The sequence below is a fragment of the Dasypus novemcinctus genome, chromosome 8 (assembly GCF_030445035.2).
Source record: "Dasypus novemcinctus isolate mDasNov1 chromosome 8, mDasNov1.1.hap2, whole genome shotgun sequence".
In the NCBI taxonomy this organism is placed as follows: domain Eukaryota; kingdom Metazoa; phylum Chordata; class Mammalia; order Cingulata; family Dasypodidae; genus Dasypus; species Dasypus novemcinctus.
Genome location: NC_080680.1, coordinates 89,122,078 through 89,139,672, shown reverse-complemented (window position 1 = coordinate 89,139,672; position 17,595 = coordinate 89,122,078). Strand labels below are relative to the sequence as shown.

General features: G+C 54.0%; 1 protein-coding gene across 1 annotated transcript in view; it reads right to left on the bottom strand.

Moving 5' to 3' along the window:
- The window catches only part of EEIG1 (estrogen-induced osteoclastogenesis regulator 1), a 37,957-nt gene that overhangs the window by 8,866 nt on the left and 11,496 nt on the right, over window positions 1-17,595 (bottom strand). Inside the window, exons 2-4 of the mRNA XM_058302861.2 lie at window positions 4,104-4,224; window positions 3,869-3,898; window positions 890-1,006 (exon numbers count right to left, since the gene is read on the bottom strand). Coding sequence (XP_058158844.1) covers window positions 890-1,006; window positions 3,869-3,898; window positions 4,104-4,224 — 268 coding nt within the window. The remainder of the gene's footprint in view (window positions 1-889; window positions 1,007-3,868; window positions 3,899-4,103; window positions 4,225-17,595) is intronic.

The window sequence follows — 17,595 nt, the reverse complement described above, 5'->3', positions numbered from 1 at the left end:
GCCCTAGCTGCCCCCACGGCCTGGACCTTTGGTCTCTATGCTGCTGGTTCCCTGTGGCTCCCTCTGTAAAGGGCCCAGGAGGCCCCGAGCCCCTGCCCAGCTCTGCTCTGGGTACAACACAGTTCCTCCAGGTCAGTTCTCAGAAGAGATGTGAGGACAACACTACCCTCAGCCAGATGGAAGTGTGCGGAGAGAGGAAGATTATGCTGGCAGGGGAAGCCCAGGCACCTCTGTTCCCAAGAGGCCAAGAGCAGGTGCCTGCGGGAGGGAGCTGCCCCCGGCTCTGGAAACCAGGACGGGCCGGGCCTGCCCCGCGGCCTTCGGAGCAGCCTCCCACGGTCTGCACAGGTCCAGGGAGACCGCAGGTTCCTCCCCTCACGGACACTCCACCCAGGAGCTCGGGCCAGCTCAGCAAGGTCATGTGGGGCAATGGTTAGGGGCTGGACTGTGGAGTCGAGTGGCTAGGGGTTCAAGTCCCAGCTCTGCCAGGGGCCACCCCGGCAAATGACTCACCTTCTGTACCTTAACTGCCACCTATGCAAAACTGGACTAATAACAGACCCCACACCTCCTGAGGCTGCGGTCGGGATCACGAGGTAAGTGGCGGCAAGCTCGCAGCACAGGCCTTACCTCACCCACTGTGCTCACTGAGCCTTTAAAGAGACCGAGCTCGACCCTCGACCCCCAGTTACGGGTAGGGAAACTGAGGCCAGTGGCTGTGCAGGCCTCTGATGGTTTCCTGACCCCTGGGCCCGTGTCTTGCCAGTCTCTTGCTGCCTGGTCTGGGGCGAGAACCTGCGTTTTTCACAACCCCTGGGTCACTGATGAGGAGCTGGGTTTTGCCCCCTTGGTGGGGTGCGGGCCGAGACGGCAGGAAGGTCCCTGGTACCTTGAGGATGGAGTTGTCCTGGCGGGTGTTCTTCGTGTCGTAGCCCTCCAGCAGGCAGCAGCGCACTGTGGACCCCGAGCCCGCAAACTCGGCCAGGTTCAAGTCGGCAAAGCCCAGCTGGGAGAAGAGCAGCAGGAGAGTGTGAGGCTGCAGGGAGTGCGGGTGCCTGGCTGGCAGACATGGCCAGAAGGGTTAACTGGGGGGGGGGGGGGGCAAAGCCCCTGGGCCCGGCCCACAGCCCTGACCCATAACTGGGCCCCAAGAACAGAGGCTCCGGGTAGGCGTCACAGACATGGCAAGGCCAGGAGCTCACATCCCTGAGCCACACAAAGCACCCTTTGTGCCACAGCCCAGTGTGCACTGGGGCCTGTGCGCCGGAGATGAAAGGACATTGTTGTCTGTGACACAGACGCATTGTTCCCTGGGAAACAAGGCCGTGCTGTCGAGAGCTGCCAGGCGAGTGAGCAGGGGAGGAGAGGAGGCCCGTGGGAACCTGGCAGTGGGGAGGGGGCAGGGGTTTGGGAGAAGGGGCTCTCTGCAGGGCAGGCAAGAACCCAGGAAGGCTGTAGCCCACAGGTCCCCCTGGAACTCTGGGGCCCTTGTGGAACTCTGGGAGACAAGGAAGGGGAATCTGGGCTGCTCCTCTGGTGCCGCGTTCAAGTGAGGAAGCAGGGATGGGCAGGGAAGTGGGAGAGTGTGAGAAGAGGGCACACTGCCCACACCTGGCGGGAAAACCGCACTTGAGGCGAGGGTACCAGGCTTGGTGGCTGGGGAACAAGCAGGCCACCCAGGGGTGATTACTGAGCACCTGCCGGGCACAACTCCACTGCAGCATTTAAGGACACATGCTCCAGAATCAGACACTTGGCTTTGGATCCCGGCTCTGCCACTGACTCACAGAGTGAGCCCCATTTTACAGATGAGCAAACCAAGATTCGAGGGGGAAGGGAATTGCCCAGGGTCACATAGCTTTAACCAGCAGAGCCAGTACTGAAACTCAGGCCTGACCAGTACCCAGACCCACCCCAACTGGGCCTCGGTTTCCTCCTCTGTCTAATGGGAATAAAGCACGGAGTGAGGTGAATTAGATAACAGAAGAGAAGGGGCCTGGCAGCGTGGCAGCGTCTGACACGTGCCGGGTGCCCAATAAACGTCTGCTGGAGGAGGCGGGATGCTCCTGGCCGTCTGCTGGTAGTTCCTTTCCTGGTCAGGCTGTTGTCCTTGCCCACGGGAGCCCACACCTTCCACAGCCCAGCCCTGGCCACCCTGCCCCTGCTTCTGAGAGGGCCAGCAGCCTCTGGGGCCAGGGCTGAGCGCCCTGCAGGCCCACTGAGCCTCCTGAGCTCTTGGGGGGGGGGGGCACACCCTGCAGCGCCACCCTCAGGCCTTCCAGGCAGGCTGAGGGGTGAGGCCAGGGCACTTCTGCCTCTCCCCCCGCAAGCCCACCCTCCTGTTGGGCATCTTCCCAGGAGCTACAGGGGGTGCACCCAGAGCCCCCACAGAGAGGCATCCAGGGCAGGGCAGGCTTATTCAACGCCGGAGGTAAGCCTCCTAAAGCGCTCGTCTTCCACTTTTCCCAGGGGAGAGGTTTTCCTGTGGAGGGCTGGTGTGCGGGGCAGTGAGAAACTGGGAGAGCATCCAGGTGAGCAAGCAGGGAACGGCCGAGCCAGTCACAGCCCAACCCGACGGCAGGGTCCTCTGCTGCTGCAAAAGGCACAAGGAAATGTGCTTGTGTTGACATGAAGAGCTGCCCAGATACAATTTTTACTGGTAAGTAAGAAAAACCAAGCTGCAGAATCTGTTTAGAATCAATCCCATCTGTGCACAAAAAATCTTATTGTTTACATGTGTATAAGATCATAGACAGGAAGTTCACTTTACATTTCTCTAACCATATACATGTTTTTATTCACTGCTCTGTATACCGGACTTGTTTCACAATGATTTATTTTTTCTAGAAAGGTGTGGGAAGAGCCTAATCAATCCCAACGGTGAGGTCTAGGGAGGAGGCCTGGAGCGAGGAAGAGGGATGGAAAAGTCCTTTTTAATTCTCTGAACTTCTATACCATTTGTGTTACAACAGACCCAGGCTGCCTTTATAATAGTCAGTGCAAAAATTATTAGTAAACTGCCAAAAGATGGAAGCCACCCAAGTGTCTATAAACCAATAAGCAAATAAACAAAACACATACAATGGAGTGCTATTCAGCCATAAAGAGGAATGAAGTGGATACATGAGGCAACAGGAATGAACCTTGAAAACATCACACTGAGTGAAATCAGCCAGGCACAATCAGCCAGGTATCATATGACCTCACTGACATAAAGTAATTAGAATAAGCAAATTCATAAAAACTAGGATGCAGGTTACCAGGGGCTGGTGTCGGGGTAGGGAATGGGGTGTTGTTTAAATTGAACAGAGTTTCTATTTGGGGTGATAAAAAAGTTTTCGTTATGGATGGTGGTGACGGTAGCAAAACATTATGAACACAATTATCAGCACTGAAGTATATATTTGAACATGGTTAAAAGGGAAAATTTTAGGTTGTATATATGTTGCTAGAATAAAAATTAAAAACAACAACAACAAAAACAACCACTGGACTGCCCAACACAGTGAACCCTATTGTAAACTATGGGCTATAGCTAATAGTACAATTATAAAAATGTTCTTTCATCAGTTGTAGCAAGTGTACCTGTACCACACTAATGCAAAGTGTTAAGAAAAGGGTGTACATGGGAATTCTATTTCATGTCTAATTTTTCTGTAAACCTACAACTTTCCTAACAATAAAAACATTATCAATAAAGACCTTTCCAAAACATAATCCAACTCCCATAAGGCTGAGTGTCTCCTATTGAGGGCAGAGAGAGAACTGGAAGTCCTGGGAGCTTCTCTCATGCTGGAGGTGTCCCGCCCCAGCCCACCGCCCCAGCCCACCGCCCCAGCCCACCGCCCCTTCACACAGCCCCGCTTACCTTGGAGTAAGCCTTCCCGCCTTTCAGCTCCTACACAGGGAGGGAAACACAAGCATTGGGGTGACTATGGAATCCAGGGGACCACACAGGTCTCCCTAAATCCCTCTGGGTCCGACGAGGAAAGAGGCAGAGGGGCACATCTCGTTTGCCCTTGGGGTGGGGGGTAAGCCTGGGGATGGACCCACGGGCCCTGGGCTTGCTGCCCCCAGCTTGGCCCTGCAGGCCCTGGCCTCACCTTGCGCACAGACACGCGGAAGATGCAGGGGTCCAGCAGGCCGGTGGCCGGGTTGGCACTCATCTTACACACGAAGGTGAACCTCTTCTGCCACCGCACGCAGTTCTCCTGGACCTCCTCCCTGTGGGCCAGACGGGGACGTGTGGTGTGGACACGCGTGCACGTACACGGGCACTGGCCCACGCACGCCCGGCCAGCAGGTCAACTCCAAGGGGACCCCACACAGCACGGGGCTCTGGCGGCTCTCTCTGGGAGGCGAGGGCCCTTCCTGCCAGAGGAAGTGAGAGAGGGGGTCTCTCACTTCTCACTTCCTATCACGAAAGGACAATTTTGACAAGAATGTGCTTGTGTAGTTATTAAAATTTTTAGGAACATGGAATAGAAAGTGAAAAAACACAAGGTAGGGGTGAGGTCAGGCTGAGGTCAGGCTGGGGGTAGCTCTCTTCCTGCGGAAGTCACTGGCCCGCAGGCTGCTCTGCTCCCAGCGCTGCCCCCTCTTCCCGTCACCTTGTTCTGTGGCCTTGGGCCGCCTTCTGCTGCCAGCACCTCCCGCCAGCCAGGCTCCTGCTGGCCATCTCACCTGACCCTTGACGGTCCTCCCAGAAAGGACTACCATCAGCCCATTGTACGCACGAGGAGACCGAGGTTCCGTGAACTGCCCGCTGTCACCCAGCCACGCAGGGGAAGAGCGGGGCTTTAAGTCTAGCCTCGCCTGACTCCAGGGCCTCTTCCTTCACCAGTAATGACATAGCAGCTGACACTCACACAGGGCTCACCACGTGGCAGGCACTGTTCAAAGCCCTCTGCCGAGGCCAGCAGGCCCCGAAGGCTGCTCCCAGTGCTGGGGATCTGTGACCAGGCCGAACCCTTTAACAGCTCTCCGGGGGCAGCTACTACCATAGGCCAAGGTCCATCCTGGCAGGAGGCAGAACAGGCACTGAACCCCTGCAGGCGGGCTCCAGGGGCAACACACTTTAACTCTCACCACGCTAGGGCTGCGACACCAACTCGGGGCCCGTGGCTTCCCTGACACGAACCGAGGGACTGGCCTTCCAGCCCCCAACTTCCTCCTGGGACGGCTTAGCACGACCAAGCTGAGTAACTCAGCACCCCTTTATTGGAGAGGCATTTCGTGTGCTCCAAGAGTGGGACCAGCTCACCCAAGCCTTTCCCAGGTATTGCAGGGGCCTCGGCAAGATCTGGGGGCAGCAGTGGCACATGGCAAAGACGGGCCTTGCACTTCTCTGGAGTTCCCAGCTCTCCCACAGCTCTCCCCTGGCCCTCAGCAGCAGCCAAGCTCAGGAAGCGGCGGCCACGGAAGGGAGAGGGTGGGGTGAGAAAAATTATCTCCAATCTCATCCCACCTATGTGCAACAGCCAAGCAGAAAGCTGAGGAAGTAACCTCTCCACACCCTGGGTGACACTGGAGAGCCACGAGTTAACTACCAGATTAGGGCCTGAGGGCAGAGGGTCAGAAAGGGCCACAAGCCAAGCCAAACATCTGAACATGTCTGTTTGCTTCTCATAGCAGCTTTGCAAGGTAGGCTCTATGCCACCCCCTCCTATAGCTGAGGGCACCAAGGCTCCAAGAGAAAGCCACATCCTCCCCAAAGTCACATCCCTAAGTGAGTGACAACGCAGGGTTTCGACCCAGGGCTGTCAGACTTCAGAACCAGAGCACTCAGCCATCACTTCGGTTCACGGGCCCCAAGGAACCCAGCAAGGCCTGAAAGGCAGAACATAGTGGGTTGTGGGGCCAGCCACGTGCAACCCCCTACTCATCCATGTATCTGAGTGCCAAGTATGTGCTAGGCAATGGGCCACTGCACTAGACTTACTCACAGACTGACATTTGACAGTCACCCCAGTGATGACTGCGCATCACCGAGGGAGGCTGAGGTGAACGGGTGAGTCAGGGAGGTGAGTGGCTACAGGGAGGTGACATTCAAGTTCACGTGGGAAGAAGCCAGATGAAAGAGACAGCTCCAGGACGAGGCACCAGCTTGCGTGAGGTGAGAATGTACATTCTACTGGGGAGTCCATTTCCTCAGCTAATGAAAGCCCCCAAGTCTTGCCTCCTACGAGAAGCCTTCTCCAGGAAAACCCTTCTGGCTTTGAGGATGGGACCAAGGCTTATCCTACGTCCCTGCTAGGGCCGTGAAGAGGAGCACTTGGACTTGGTCAGGCAGACCCAGACCCACGGCCCTCACAGGAACCGCATAGCTCAGGCTGGGCCTCAACCTCTCCACCCACTTTGTAAAACGGGCACACCACTTGCTCCCTTGTGGGCACTGGCGCATTCAGTGAGGCGGGCCTTGCCAAGTGCCTGGTGAGGCGCGCTGCGTGAGAAGGTGTCTCGTCTGATGAAGGTGCTGAGCATCTAGGGGAATTCAGTTGCCAGAATGCTCTGACTCATTAGGGCAGTGAGGTGCTGGAACCCCAAGCTTGGGACAAGCAGAAGAGGTCAGGGCCAAGGCAAGGGGAAAAGAAGGGGGGGGTACCTCATGCCCTGGCAGATATGGGTGGGACCCCACAGGAAGCAGGTGCCACCGGGAGTGAGCACCCTGGGTGGAGGGCAGCAGTGACCCCAGTCACCCCCACTCCACTCATCCACTCGGCAAACAGGTGAGTGCCAGCTGTGCCATACCCTGTTCTATGCAATGGAAACACAGCGTTAACCGCTTACACCCTGGAGCGAGGAGAAAGGCTCAACAAACCACAAAAATACAAGGTGGAGGAAAGGAAGAAGTAAAACGGTCTCTGTATGCAGATGACATAATCTTTTATAAAGTCCTAAGGAATCCACTAAAAACCAACTTGAATTAATAAGCCAGTTCAGGTAGACTGCAAAATATAAGATAAAAAACAATTGTTATTTCTGTATATTAGCAATGAACAACCTAAAATGAAAGTAAGAAAAACATTTATAATAGCACCAGAAAGAATAAAACACCTAAGAATGAATTTAACAAAAGAAGTATAAAATTTACACTCTGAAATAAAAAATCTAAATAAAAACAAAAAGGCTCCCATGTTCACAGATCAGAAGACTTACTGCTGTTAAGATGGCAATACTTCCAAATTGATCTACAGTTCAATACAATCCCTATAAAAATCCCAGCTGGTTTCTCTGCAGAAATTGACAAGCTGATCCTAAAACTTACATGCAAATTCACAAGGCCAGATTAGCCATAACCATCTCGAAGGACAGAGTTAAAGGACTCACACTTCTGATTTCAAAACTTACTTTAAAGCTACAGCACTCAAAGTGTGATACTGGCATAACGACAGACCTGTAGATCAACAGAAGAGAACTGAAGAGTCTAGAAATAAACCCTCACATTTATGGTCAATTATTTTTGACAAGGGTGCCAAAACCACTCAGTAAGGGGAAGAGCAGTTTTGCCAACAAATGGTGCTGGGACGACTGGATATCCACGTGCACAAGAATGATCGGTACCCTAATTACATCATATTAAAAAAGTAACTCAAAGGAGATCCAAGACCTAAATTTAAGAGCTAAAACTACAAAGGTCTTAGAAAAAAACACAGGGGTAAAATCTTTGTGACCTTGGGTTAGGTAACAGTTTCTCAGACATGACACCAAAAGCACAATCGACAAAAAGAAAAAAGTAGATAAATTGAACTTCCTCAAAATTAATTTTTTTTCTGTTACGAAGTACACTATAAAGAAAGTGAAAAGACAACTTACAAAATGAAATAAAATATTTACAAGGCACATATATGTTAAGAGACTAGGTATCTACAGAGAAAATATATAAAGAATTCTTACAACTAAATAATAAAAAGGCAAATAACTCAATTTAAAAATGGGCAAAGGAGCTGAATAAACATCTCTCCAAAGAAGATAATATACAAATGGCCAATAAGCAAATCAACATCATTAATCATGAGGGAAATGCAAACCTAAAACTACAACAGGACACCACTTCACACCCGCTAGGACGGCTATGATTAAAAGATATTAACACACAATGGTGAAGACGTAGAGACACTGGAACCTTCACATACTGCTGGTAGAAATGGAAAATAGTGTAGCCACTTTGGAAAATAGTTTGGCAGTTATTGAGAAGGTTGAACATATGACTCATATGGTCACTCCTTGGTATATACCCAAGAGAAATGAAAACATGTCCACACCTAAGAACTTGTACAGGAACGTTCACAGCATTATGTGTAATAGCTGAAAAGTGGAAACAGCCCAGATGTCCATCCACTGATGAATGGATAAATAAAATGTGGTATATCCATACAATGGAATATTATTCAGCAATAAAAAGAAACAAGGTACTGAAACATGTTACAACATGGGTGAACCTTGAAAATACCGTGCTAAGTGAAAGAAGTCACACATAACATAATTCCATTTATATGAAATATCCAGAACAGGCAAATTCATACAGACAAAGTATAATGGTAGTTGACTAGGGCTGGGAGAGTAAGGGCCTGCCAAGGGGTGTAGGGTTTCTTTCTTTCACATGATAAAAGATGGTAAAAATGTTCTAAAATTGATAGTGGTGCTGGCTGCACAACCCTGTGAATAAATATACTAAAAACCACTGCACTGTACACTTTAAATGGGTGAAGTGAATGGTGTGGCAGTTTGATATTGTTTATTAATTCCAAAAACAGACAATGGATTATGTTTGTAAACTGGTCTGTCCCTCCGGGCATATTAGATTTTATTAGATTCAGTGACTTCACTTTTACTTGATTAAATAATGATGAAGGCTTTGATCAGCCCATGTTGGTAGGACGTCAAGTCCCCACTCCCCTGGCTGAGAAGAGAGTTGGAGTTTTAATGCTGGAGCCCGGGAAATAAGCACACAGCGGAGCAGAGAGAAGGCCGATTAGACTCAGCAGAGGCCCCAGGAAAAGAGACAAGCTTGTTTGCCTGATAGTCTACAGTTGGCCTTGTAGAGAGAGCAGAGCAGCTGAGCCGGGAGATAGGCAAGCCCTGGGAAGAGAGAAACAGGGGAAGCATGGACCCTTGCAGACGTCAGCAGCCATCTTGATCCAACCCGTGGCAACAGACTTTGGTGAAGGAGGTAACTTGTGCGTTATGGCCTGGTAACTGTAAATACTTTATAAAAACCAACCGATTTTTGGTATTTTGCATCAGTACCCCTTTGGCTGACTAGTACAAATGGTATGTGAATATCTTGATAAAGCTGTTAAAAAATACATGGTAGATCAGATGACATAGAGAAAAAATGGGAAAAAACAAAGCAGGGTTAGGGAAAGTAGGTGGGGATTGCTGGGTAGAATTGGGAAGGTGAAGGCTGCTACTTTAGGTGGGTGGTCAGGGAAGCCCGCTAAGGGGGTGAATGAAATGAGGGTGCAAAGACCTGGGGCCCTCCAGATGAGGGAGAAGCAGGTGCAAAGGCCCTGAGGTAGAAACACACATGGCAAATGGGAAAACAGCAGGCAGGCCAAAGGTTGAAGGGGAACTAGAGGAAGGGAAGAGCAGAGGAAGTGTGGTCGGCAGTAAAGCAGGAAGCCAGGACATGGACCTTGAGGGCCGTGGTAAGGAATTTGGGTCTTATTCTCACAGTGGCTCTGTGGATTCTGGCTCTGCGCAGAGGTAGGAACAGTCATGGAGGAGGTGGATGGAAACGCAGAGAAAGCAGAAATGCCTCCCAAGCAGCCAAAGGCCCAAGCCTAAGCGGGTGAGAGGCCTGGGGAGTGGCCTTGTCTCCCTTGTGGACCCTCAGACTCCCTAGACCCTCCCTTAAACCCCACCCCGAAGCTGGAAGCAGCTGCTGGAGTCTGAGGAGGAAACTCACGGCGCTGGGCATGCTCAAACTCCCAGAGGAATTGGGATTAGCATTTGGGAACAAAAGCCGATATAGAATTTTAGGCTTTCTCCCTTGCCCTTTGAGAGTCTGCTGTGGGAACGCCTGGCCAGGAAGCCTGGGCTCGCTTGTGGTTCCTGTCGGCCCTGCCAGGCTGGGCCAGAGCACGCACGTGGGGCCCTCCCAGGCAGGCTCAGGTATGGGCATTTTCCTCTCTGCACAGGAAGGTGAGCCAGGGCAGGGCTCACAGGATCAGCACTGGGCCTCTCCCGTTTCCACAGGGCTCAAAACATACACATATTATATGCCACCACTCCCACGGGAAGAAGCTAAGAGCCCCACCCACCCCCTCCAGCCCCAGGAGGTCACAGCAAGGGGAAATAAACACCACGGCAGGGGCCATTTCCTGAGGACCTCCTGTTTACCACCTGGAATCTTCCACAACACTGAAAGGTGGGAATGATCAGGGTCCACCTTACAGATGAGGAAAGTGAGGCTCAGACAGGCTGCAGAACTCACCCAGTCACAGAGCAGGTGAGGCAGGTCTCAAGCCCGGGCTCATGTGAGAGCTCCAAAGGGCCCAGACACGGCTCAGGCCTGCAGCCATCTCCAGGGCCCACACAGTCTCTCATCCAGAGCCAGGGCCCCTGCGGAGGGAGGGGGCTGGGTAACCCTAATCAGGTGGTACGGGATTCCGGGCACACAGCAGGGGTAATGCAGGGAGCAGACTAGGTCTGGGGTGGGGTGGGGCGGTCCTAAAAAGGAGGCTTCCCCAGAGGTGGGAACGAGGATGCCAGGTAGGCAGCCACGAGCCTTAGGGTGGGAGCCTACGAGGTCACTCAGGACCCGCAGGAGGAAATCTCAGGGACTAGATTCACCAAGAAACCTTACTGAGCACCTACTATGAATCAGGGACTGTTGAAGGTCATAGAGACATAAACATGAACAAAACAGATAGAAATACCTGTTCTCAAGGGGCTTACACTCCGGCAGTGGGCGACAAAACAGACAAAACTAGAGAAACTAACATTCTGGTGGTAACTGCTATTGAGAAAAAGGAACCAGGGAAGGAAGAAGGAAGTGCCTGGGCAAAGGGGGCATGAGGGAAATATTAGTTAGGGAAGGTATTAATGGGAAGGTGTCATCTGAACAAACACCTGAAGGAGGTGAAAGTGAGCCATGCACTTGGTGTGGTGCAAAGAAGTCCAAGCATGAGAAACAGCAAGTGCAAAGGCCCTGAGGTAGGAATGCACCCAACATGTTTAACAAAGAGCAAGGAGGTCAGTGTGCTGGAGCAGTGTGAGCAAGGGGGAGTGTGTTAGGAAGTGAGACCAGAGAGGGAATCTTGGCTCCGTATTTACAGGGACTTTTCAGGGCCTTGTGGAGGATGATGGCAATTGCTGGCATCCACATGTGCATGAGTGGCCACAACAGCGGTATTTATAGTTGGAAAATGCAAACAACCCAGATGCGTAACAACAGGAAGCTGCTTGAACTGGCATTAGGCAGCCCCGTGACGGCCACCGAGAAGGAGGGCAGCCTATGCTCACCAGAAGCAACGATGGCCCCACCCCACTCAGGAAAAGCAAGGTGCAGGAGAGTATCTACAAGAGACCCCCATTGTGTAAAACTTTTTAAGTGAAATATATAAATGCACGTGTGCACAAAAAAAACCAGAGGTGCTCATCGCACACTGCAAGAGGGCCCGTGGGGTAGGTATGGAGGAAAAGGGAGAGGAGGCTGTGCCCTTTTTGGATGGGCAAGTATTAGTTGTGACCTTTCTATGAAGCACGTCTGAGAAGCCTGGAGACTGCAATGAGGTCGGAGGCCACGAAGGCACTCTGGGGGAGAGCGGAGGCCACCCTTGGGAGTCTGGGATCCTGGACGCGGAGAGCCACCTCTGCTGGCCAGGACCTCGATGGGCTGCTGGGCACCGGGGCCCCTGTGTCACAGCACCCAAATACATGACCAAGAGTGAGAAGAAGCGGCGAGCCGCCTATCTCAGAAAGAGGGAGAAAGTGAGAAAGAAAAAAAAAGCAGCTATGAATTATATATAATTATAAATTATATTTATAATTATAAATAAAATGCTGAATAAGAAAATGCAAGAAAAATAAATAAATAAATGAAACACAAGACAGCGCACCCCTCCTGTTGCCTGCTGGTGCCGCCCGGGACAGGGCCAGAAAGCAGGGCTGGGGGAGGAGATGGTCTCACCCTGGAGGCCCGGGCCCTGGACTCCAGGCTCTGACTGGCTCTTCCATCCCTACGTAAACTTGAAGAGACAACAGCCAGAGCAAGGAGGGGAGCTCACTCAGAGCAGGTCTGGCTAAGGGGGGTGGGGGTAAAGGTTTGCCAGAGCCTTTCTCTTTGTTTCTGTCCTCAAGCTGTTTCCATAATTGAAACTGAAATTGAAAAATGAGAAGATGGTGTGAGGTTAGCGGGCTGGTCCAAGGCAAAAGGGATCGGGACCCCCATTCACCTAATGCAAGGCCTGCGCCCACACTCGCCAGCCCCTCCCCTGAGCCACCACCGACGTGGGAGCCCCACGTGGTAGGTGGGACCTGCTGGCAGGACCGGGTGCCCCTTGGACAGAGGAGGCAATGGGCCCGGCCCCCCACCCAGGCCAGGGTTTCAGGGCACGACTCCCCAGTTCCAGTTGCTGGGGACAGGTAATTAGAGAGGCTGGGTTTTCAGGGTGGCTGCAGGAGAGTTTCATTTTTAGCTTTAAGATATGCAATTAGACGCCCAAACCCCAGAGAGGCATGGCAAGGGCTGGTGCAGGGGCGAGCCCTCCACCCACCACAGCCCTGTGGCAATCACAGGGGCAGAATTTAGCTATTTCTGGGTTGTCCTGAAATAGAGCAGAGCATCCCCACCAGGCTGGTGTCCTCAGCCCACAAAAACTCCCCTGGCCCCAGGAAGGCGAGATGGGTGACCTGACCACCCTCGGGCCCCTCCCAGGTGGCCGCACTGGGCAGTGTGGGGAGACACGGGGACCTGGATCCAAATCCTGACTGGGGCCTCTGTTAAGCCTCCACAAAGACTGACGGGTCAGGCCGTGCTGGGTGTGGGGACACAACGTTAGCAAACCTCCCTTGAGGAGCCCCCGGTTAGGTGGAGGAGAGGGACGTTTACCCGAGAAATGAATGCCCACGGCTGCCAGCCTCTAGGAAGCCGACCAGGGTTACAGAAGCACCGACCAGCGCAGGGCAGGAGGCAGGGAGGCTCCCGGAGCACCATCAGCAGGGCTGGGCCTCAAGGCTGAGGGTGGTCAGCTAGATGATGATTTGGGGACAAGGATGTTCCAGGCAGAGGGAACAGCACAGGGCCCGGAAGGACAGAGGTGGCTCCCAGGGGGAGCCAAGAGAAGGCCATGGGCACAGGGGCAGGCTGATGAGCCAAGAGAAGGCCATGGGCACAGGGGCAGGCTGATGAGCCAAGAGAAGGCCATGGGCACAGGGGCAGGGCTGCAGGGAAGGCCTGGAAGCCCCCACCGCAGTGAGCCTCGATGTCTGTCAGTAAAAGAGTGATCCTGCCCATCGCACAGGGTTGTTGGGATGACCCTCTGAAGTTGAGTCCAGGCTCCTTTCTCCATTGTCCTGCTCAGCCAGGGAGGGGTAGGGCAGGGCGGTGTGGGTGGCCTTGTATTCCTAGCATCTGCCCCACTGCATCTCAGGGGACAGGCTGCAACTGGAACCCACCTGGAGACCCCCAAGGGGCTGTGGGCCCCAAGCAGGCAGGGCCTGCTTATGTCTTTGTCACCACCATTTCCCAGAACCCAGGACGGCTGCCGGGGAGTGAGACCCCTCCCCCAGGCCCTATGCTAGAACAGGCTGCCCTGCCCCGCAGAGTCACCTTTAGCTAAGCAAGAGTAAAGCTGGTTCCTGTTCACTGAGCTCGTTCTGCGGGCCATGTATATACATTCGTGGCTATGGGAATCCTATTACAATCCTACGAAGTATGTGCCATTATCATTTCCCTTTTACAGACAAAGAAACCAGAGCCAGAGAGAGGGGACAGGACAGGCCCAAAGGTTTGCAACAGCAGGGCTGGGCTGCTGACCCTAGGTGCTGGTTCCCCTCAAAAGCAGGAAGGCAAGTGGAGCCCGCGGGGCAGGGAAATGCTTCCCATCCACCAGCCCCAAAGGCTGCTGGAAAGGCCCGAAGGCTGTGCAGGTGACAGGTCAGGCTAAGCGAGCCACCGCCCTCCTTCCCAGGAAAACCCAGGGCTCCCGGCAAGAGGAGCCAGGGTCTGGGCTCTGTGGTTCCCGGCGCTCAGCTCACTGCCACATCCCCTGCGCCTGGCGGGACCTGGTCCTTGTCACTGCCAGTAAGGGCAACAAGCCCCCAGTTCTCCATCAGGGAGGTAACAAAGGGCCAGCGTCACAGGAGCCACCTGACCACCAGCTGCCAGGCCAACAGAGTCCTTGCTGCCAGGGCCTAAACAGACCAATCGGGACCTCTCCAGAATCAGGAGCCAATGCACACACAGGCGGGCAGTCATCACAGGAGCACAGACACAGGGGAGGCCACCTGTGGAACCGGGGGCAGCCCGGGCCCCAGGCAGGGCCACGGTCCAGGGCTTCAGTGTGATGCCACATCCTCCCTCAGCACTTCACCTTCCCAGCTGCCCAGCTCCAAGTACCTCTGTCTGTACACCTGTCTTGCTCACCACGCAGGCCCATCACAGAGCCCCAGCCTGGCATGGAGCAGGTGCTCAAACCTGAGCACAGTGGGGTGGCAAGGCCTGGCAGGACAGGGGTTGTCAGACTTGAACAATCATAGAAAAAGCTCCTAACATAGCAAAAATGAAGGTTCCCAGACTCTGTCAGAACTAAAGACTCTGTGGCACAGGGTTTCTCAACGCCAAACTTACCAATAAATTTTGAGTCAGATAATTCTCTGGTGAAGGGAGCTGCCCTGTGCATTGCAGGATGTTTAGCAGCATCCTGCCAGTAGCACAACCCCAGCTGTGACAACCCAAAATGTCTCCAGACGTTGCCAAACACCTCCCACGGGGAGCAAAATCGCCCATTTGAGGGCCACTGCCACGGGCCCTGGCCAGGACACTTCAAACGAGCTCGCAGGTGGTTCTGGGCACCCTGCCAAGACGGGGTGGAAGCCAGCACAACATGAGAACCTGAGAGACTCTCAGCACCTCCCAGCCTCCAGCCGGGTTCCAGGGTTCCTGAGAAGGCCGGATGAGCCCTGAGCCCCGATTCCTCCTATTCAGCCCCTGTAACGGAAGGTAACCAGGTTCCATGCACCCCACCCCCAGAAAGAGGGAGAAAGACGCGCGGGGCCATCCTGCCCTGGGCTGAAGGCACAGTTGAGTCTCCCCGCTTGTCCAAAGGCCCCTGAGGGGCTGCCACGGCCTGTGCCTCTGGAGCCACATCACCTCTATGAAGGCCTGAACTCCCAGCCCTTGGCCGGGTTCCTAGAGGAGCGAGCGGCTGCGATGAGGCAATCAAGGTTCCCGGATGATGAAACCCAGCCCAGGCCCAAGCTGGGAGAGGCAAGCGTCTAATAAGGAAACAATTTAAATCTACAACATCTGTCTGTGCTTCCCCGAAGAGAACAGATAGCTGCCGGGGGGAGGGCCCCACTCTCGGGACCAGCCAAGGCATCTGTCCAGGGGCTGTGGGGCGGAAGAGTCTTGATCCCGGCAACGTGGCCAACGTGGCAGCACAGCAATGTCTGGCTCCTGCCAGGAAATCAGGGCCGTGCAGGGAACCAGCTTGTAACAGCTCTGGCATAGCCAGACCCCTCCTCCTGCAAGGAGGCGGCAGTGAGTTCCTAGAAGCCGAATAATTTTGTTCCTGATACTGGAAGGTTCAGAGGAACCACCCTGGCCACCCCAAGACCGCTCCTGTGCTCCTCTGCCAATGTGAGCCCCAAGTGTGGCTCAGGGATTGGTAGACAGGCTGGGAGCAGAGGCTGGCATCAGCCAGTGGTTTCTGCAGAATACAGAGACCCCAAGATGGAAAAGGGATGGGGTCTCACCAGGCCACTCATGTTTGCTGGGAAAGTGTCAAGGTTAGGAGTAAGGATCCTGGAGTCAGACACATCTGGTTCAAATCCTGCTGCTCACCAAATAACCCAGAGACAGTGATCTTCAAAGAAGTCACGGGGGCAGGTGCTGGCACCCCTGTTTTACAGACACAGGCTCATACACAGCCACCCTGCTCTGCCTTCCACAGCAAAACGTGAGGTCATGCAGGTGGCTTGAGCCCCTACCACCCATGCAAACGCCCCATGAACGCTAGTCTCAGCTGATTCCAACAGGTCACTCCCTCTTGCTCTTACAGCCTGAGAGAAGAGCGGCTGCTGACAAACGCCAAAGTAAACTGTTGGCTTTGATGGAGCACTGGTGCAACTCCCATGCAAAGGTGCCGCCACCACTCAGTGCAGCCCAGCCTAGTTCTTGTTTCCTGGTCACCCTCCCATGTGCCAGGTGATTCTCAAGCATTAACTCCCTAAGGCATGACCACCCCACTTTACAGATGAGAAAATCGACAATTAGTGAGTCCAAGCAGGCCACACAGGGAGTGAGAAGTGGTCTTTACCTCTCCAGGCCTCACCGTAGGAGTCTCCACCCCACCCTGCAGGTATCCCTGGGAAAATCTGCCAAGACAGTAGAGCCATTCTCAGGGGACTCTGGCGTCAGGGTGAGTGTCTGTCGCAGTGGTGGCCCTCGGCCCTGTGCTTGGTGGGCTGACCCTTCGCCGTGAGTCTCAGTGCCAGGGAAGACAGGTTTGAGACCAGGCTTGGTGCGAGAGAGCAATGGCCACTGGGCCAGAGTGCGGGTCAGTGGTGCACGGCCTGAGCCAAGCCCATCAGCTGACCCAGGCCGGGTCAATTCGGGTCGGAGGGCACAAACGATCCCCAGCAGACGCACCCTGTGCAAGTTCAGAGCATCAACTTCCTACCTCCTGAGCATTTACTAAGTTTCATGTGCTGGGCCAAGAGCTCTCCCTGCTTGACCACTGGGAATCCACACCCCAACTATTCCCATGTCACAGGGGAGGAAATGGGGGCCCAGAGCAGGGAAGTCAACTGTCAAAGATCTCATGACTGGGATGGGGCAGGAGAACCCACAGTCGCCTGACCCCAGAGCCCCAAACTGGGCTCAGTGCCAGGGCTGGTTCAGGTCAGAGGCCCCCGGGATTCACAGCAAGAAGTCACAGCTGGTATCACGCTGGGCTGTGGTCAGCAGGTTCCTCTCCTCAGGACCCACAGCTGTAGAAAAAGAGCTACAGGCTGGCTCTGCTTGGGAAATTTAATTTCCCTTCTTGAGCCTCAAGGATCCACTCACAAGTCACGGACCCAGGAGACAGAGAGGCCAGGATTCAAGCACAGCCCTGCCACCTCTGGACACTTGACCTCTACAGGCCTTGGTCACCACCCGTTTACTGGGGCTGCTGCGAGGAGCTAGTGAAAAAACAGGGCCTAGCACACACATGACGGGGACTCAGTTACACGGCATGGGACAAGGCTAGACCTTCAGAAGGAACTGAGAGTGACTGTGAGTGTCCCTGTGGGAGAGCTGGCCCGGCAGGAGCTGGGGATGCAGAGCCCCCGCCCATGCCCGTGGATCAGGACGTTCCCGTAGGCCTTGAACCGGGCCGGGACCCCTGGTTGGATGCCCAGGGCAGTAGGTAGGCAGGCAGGTGG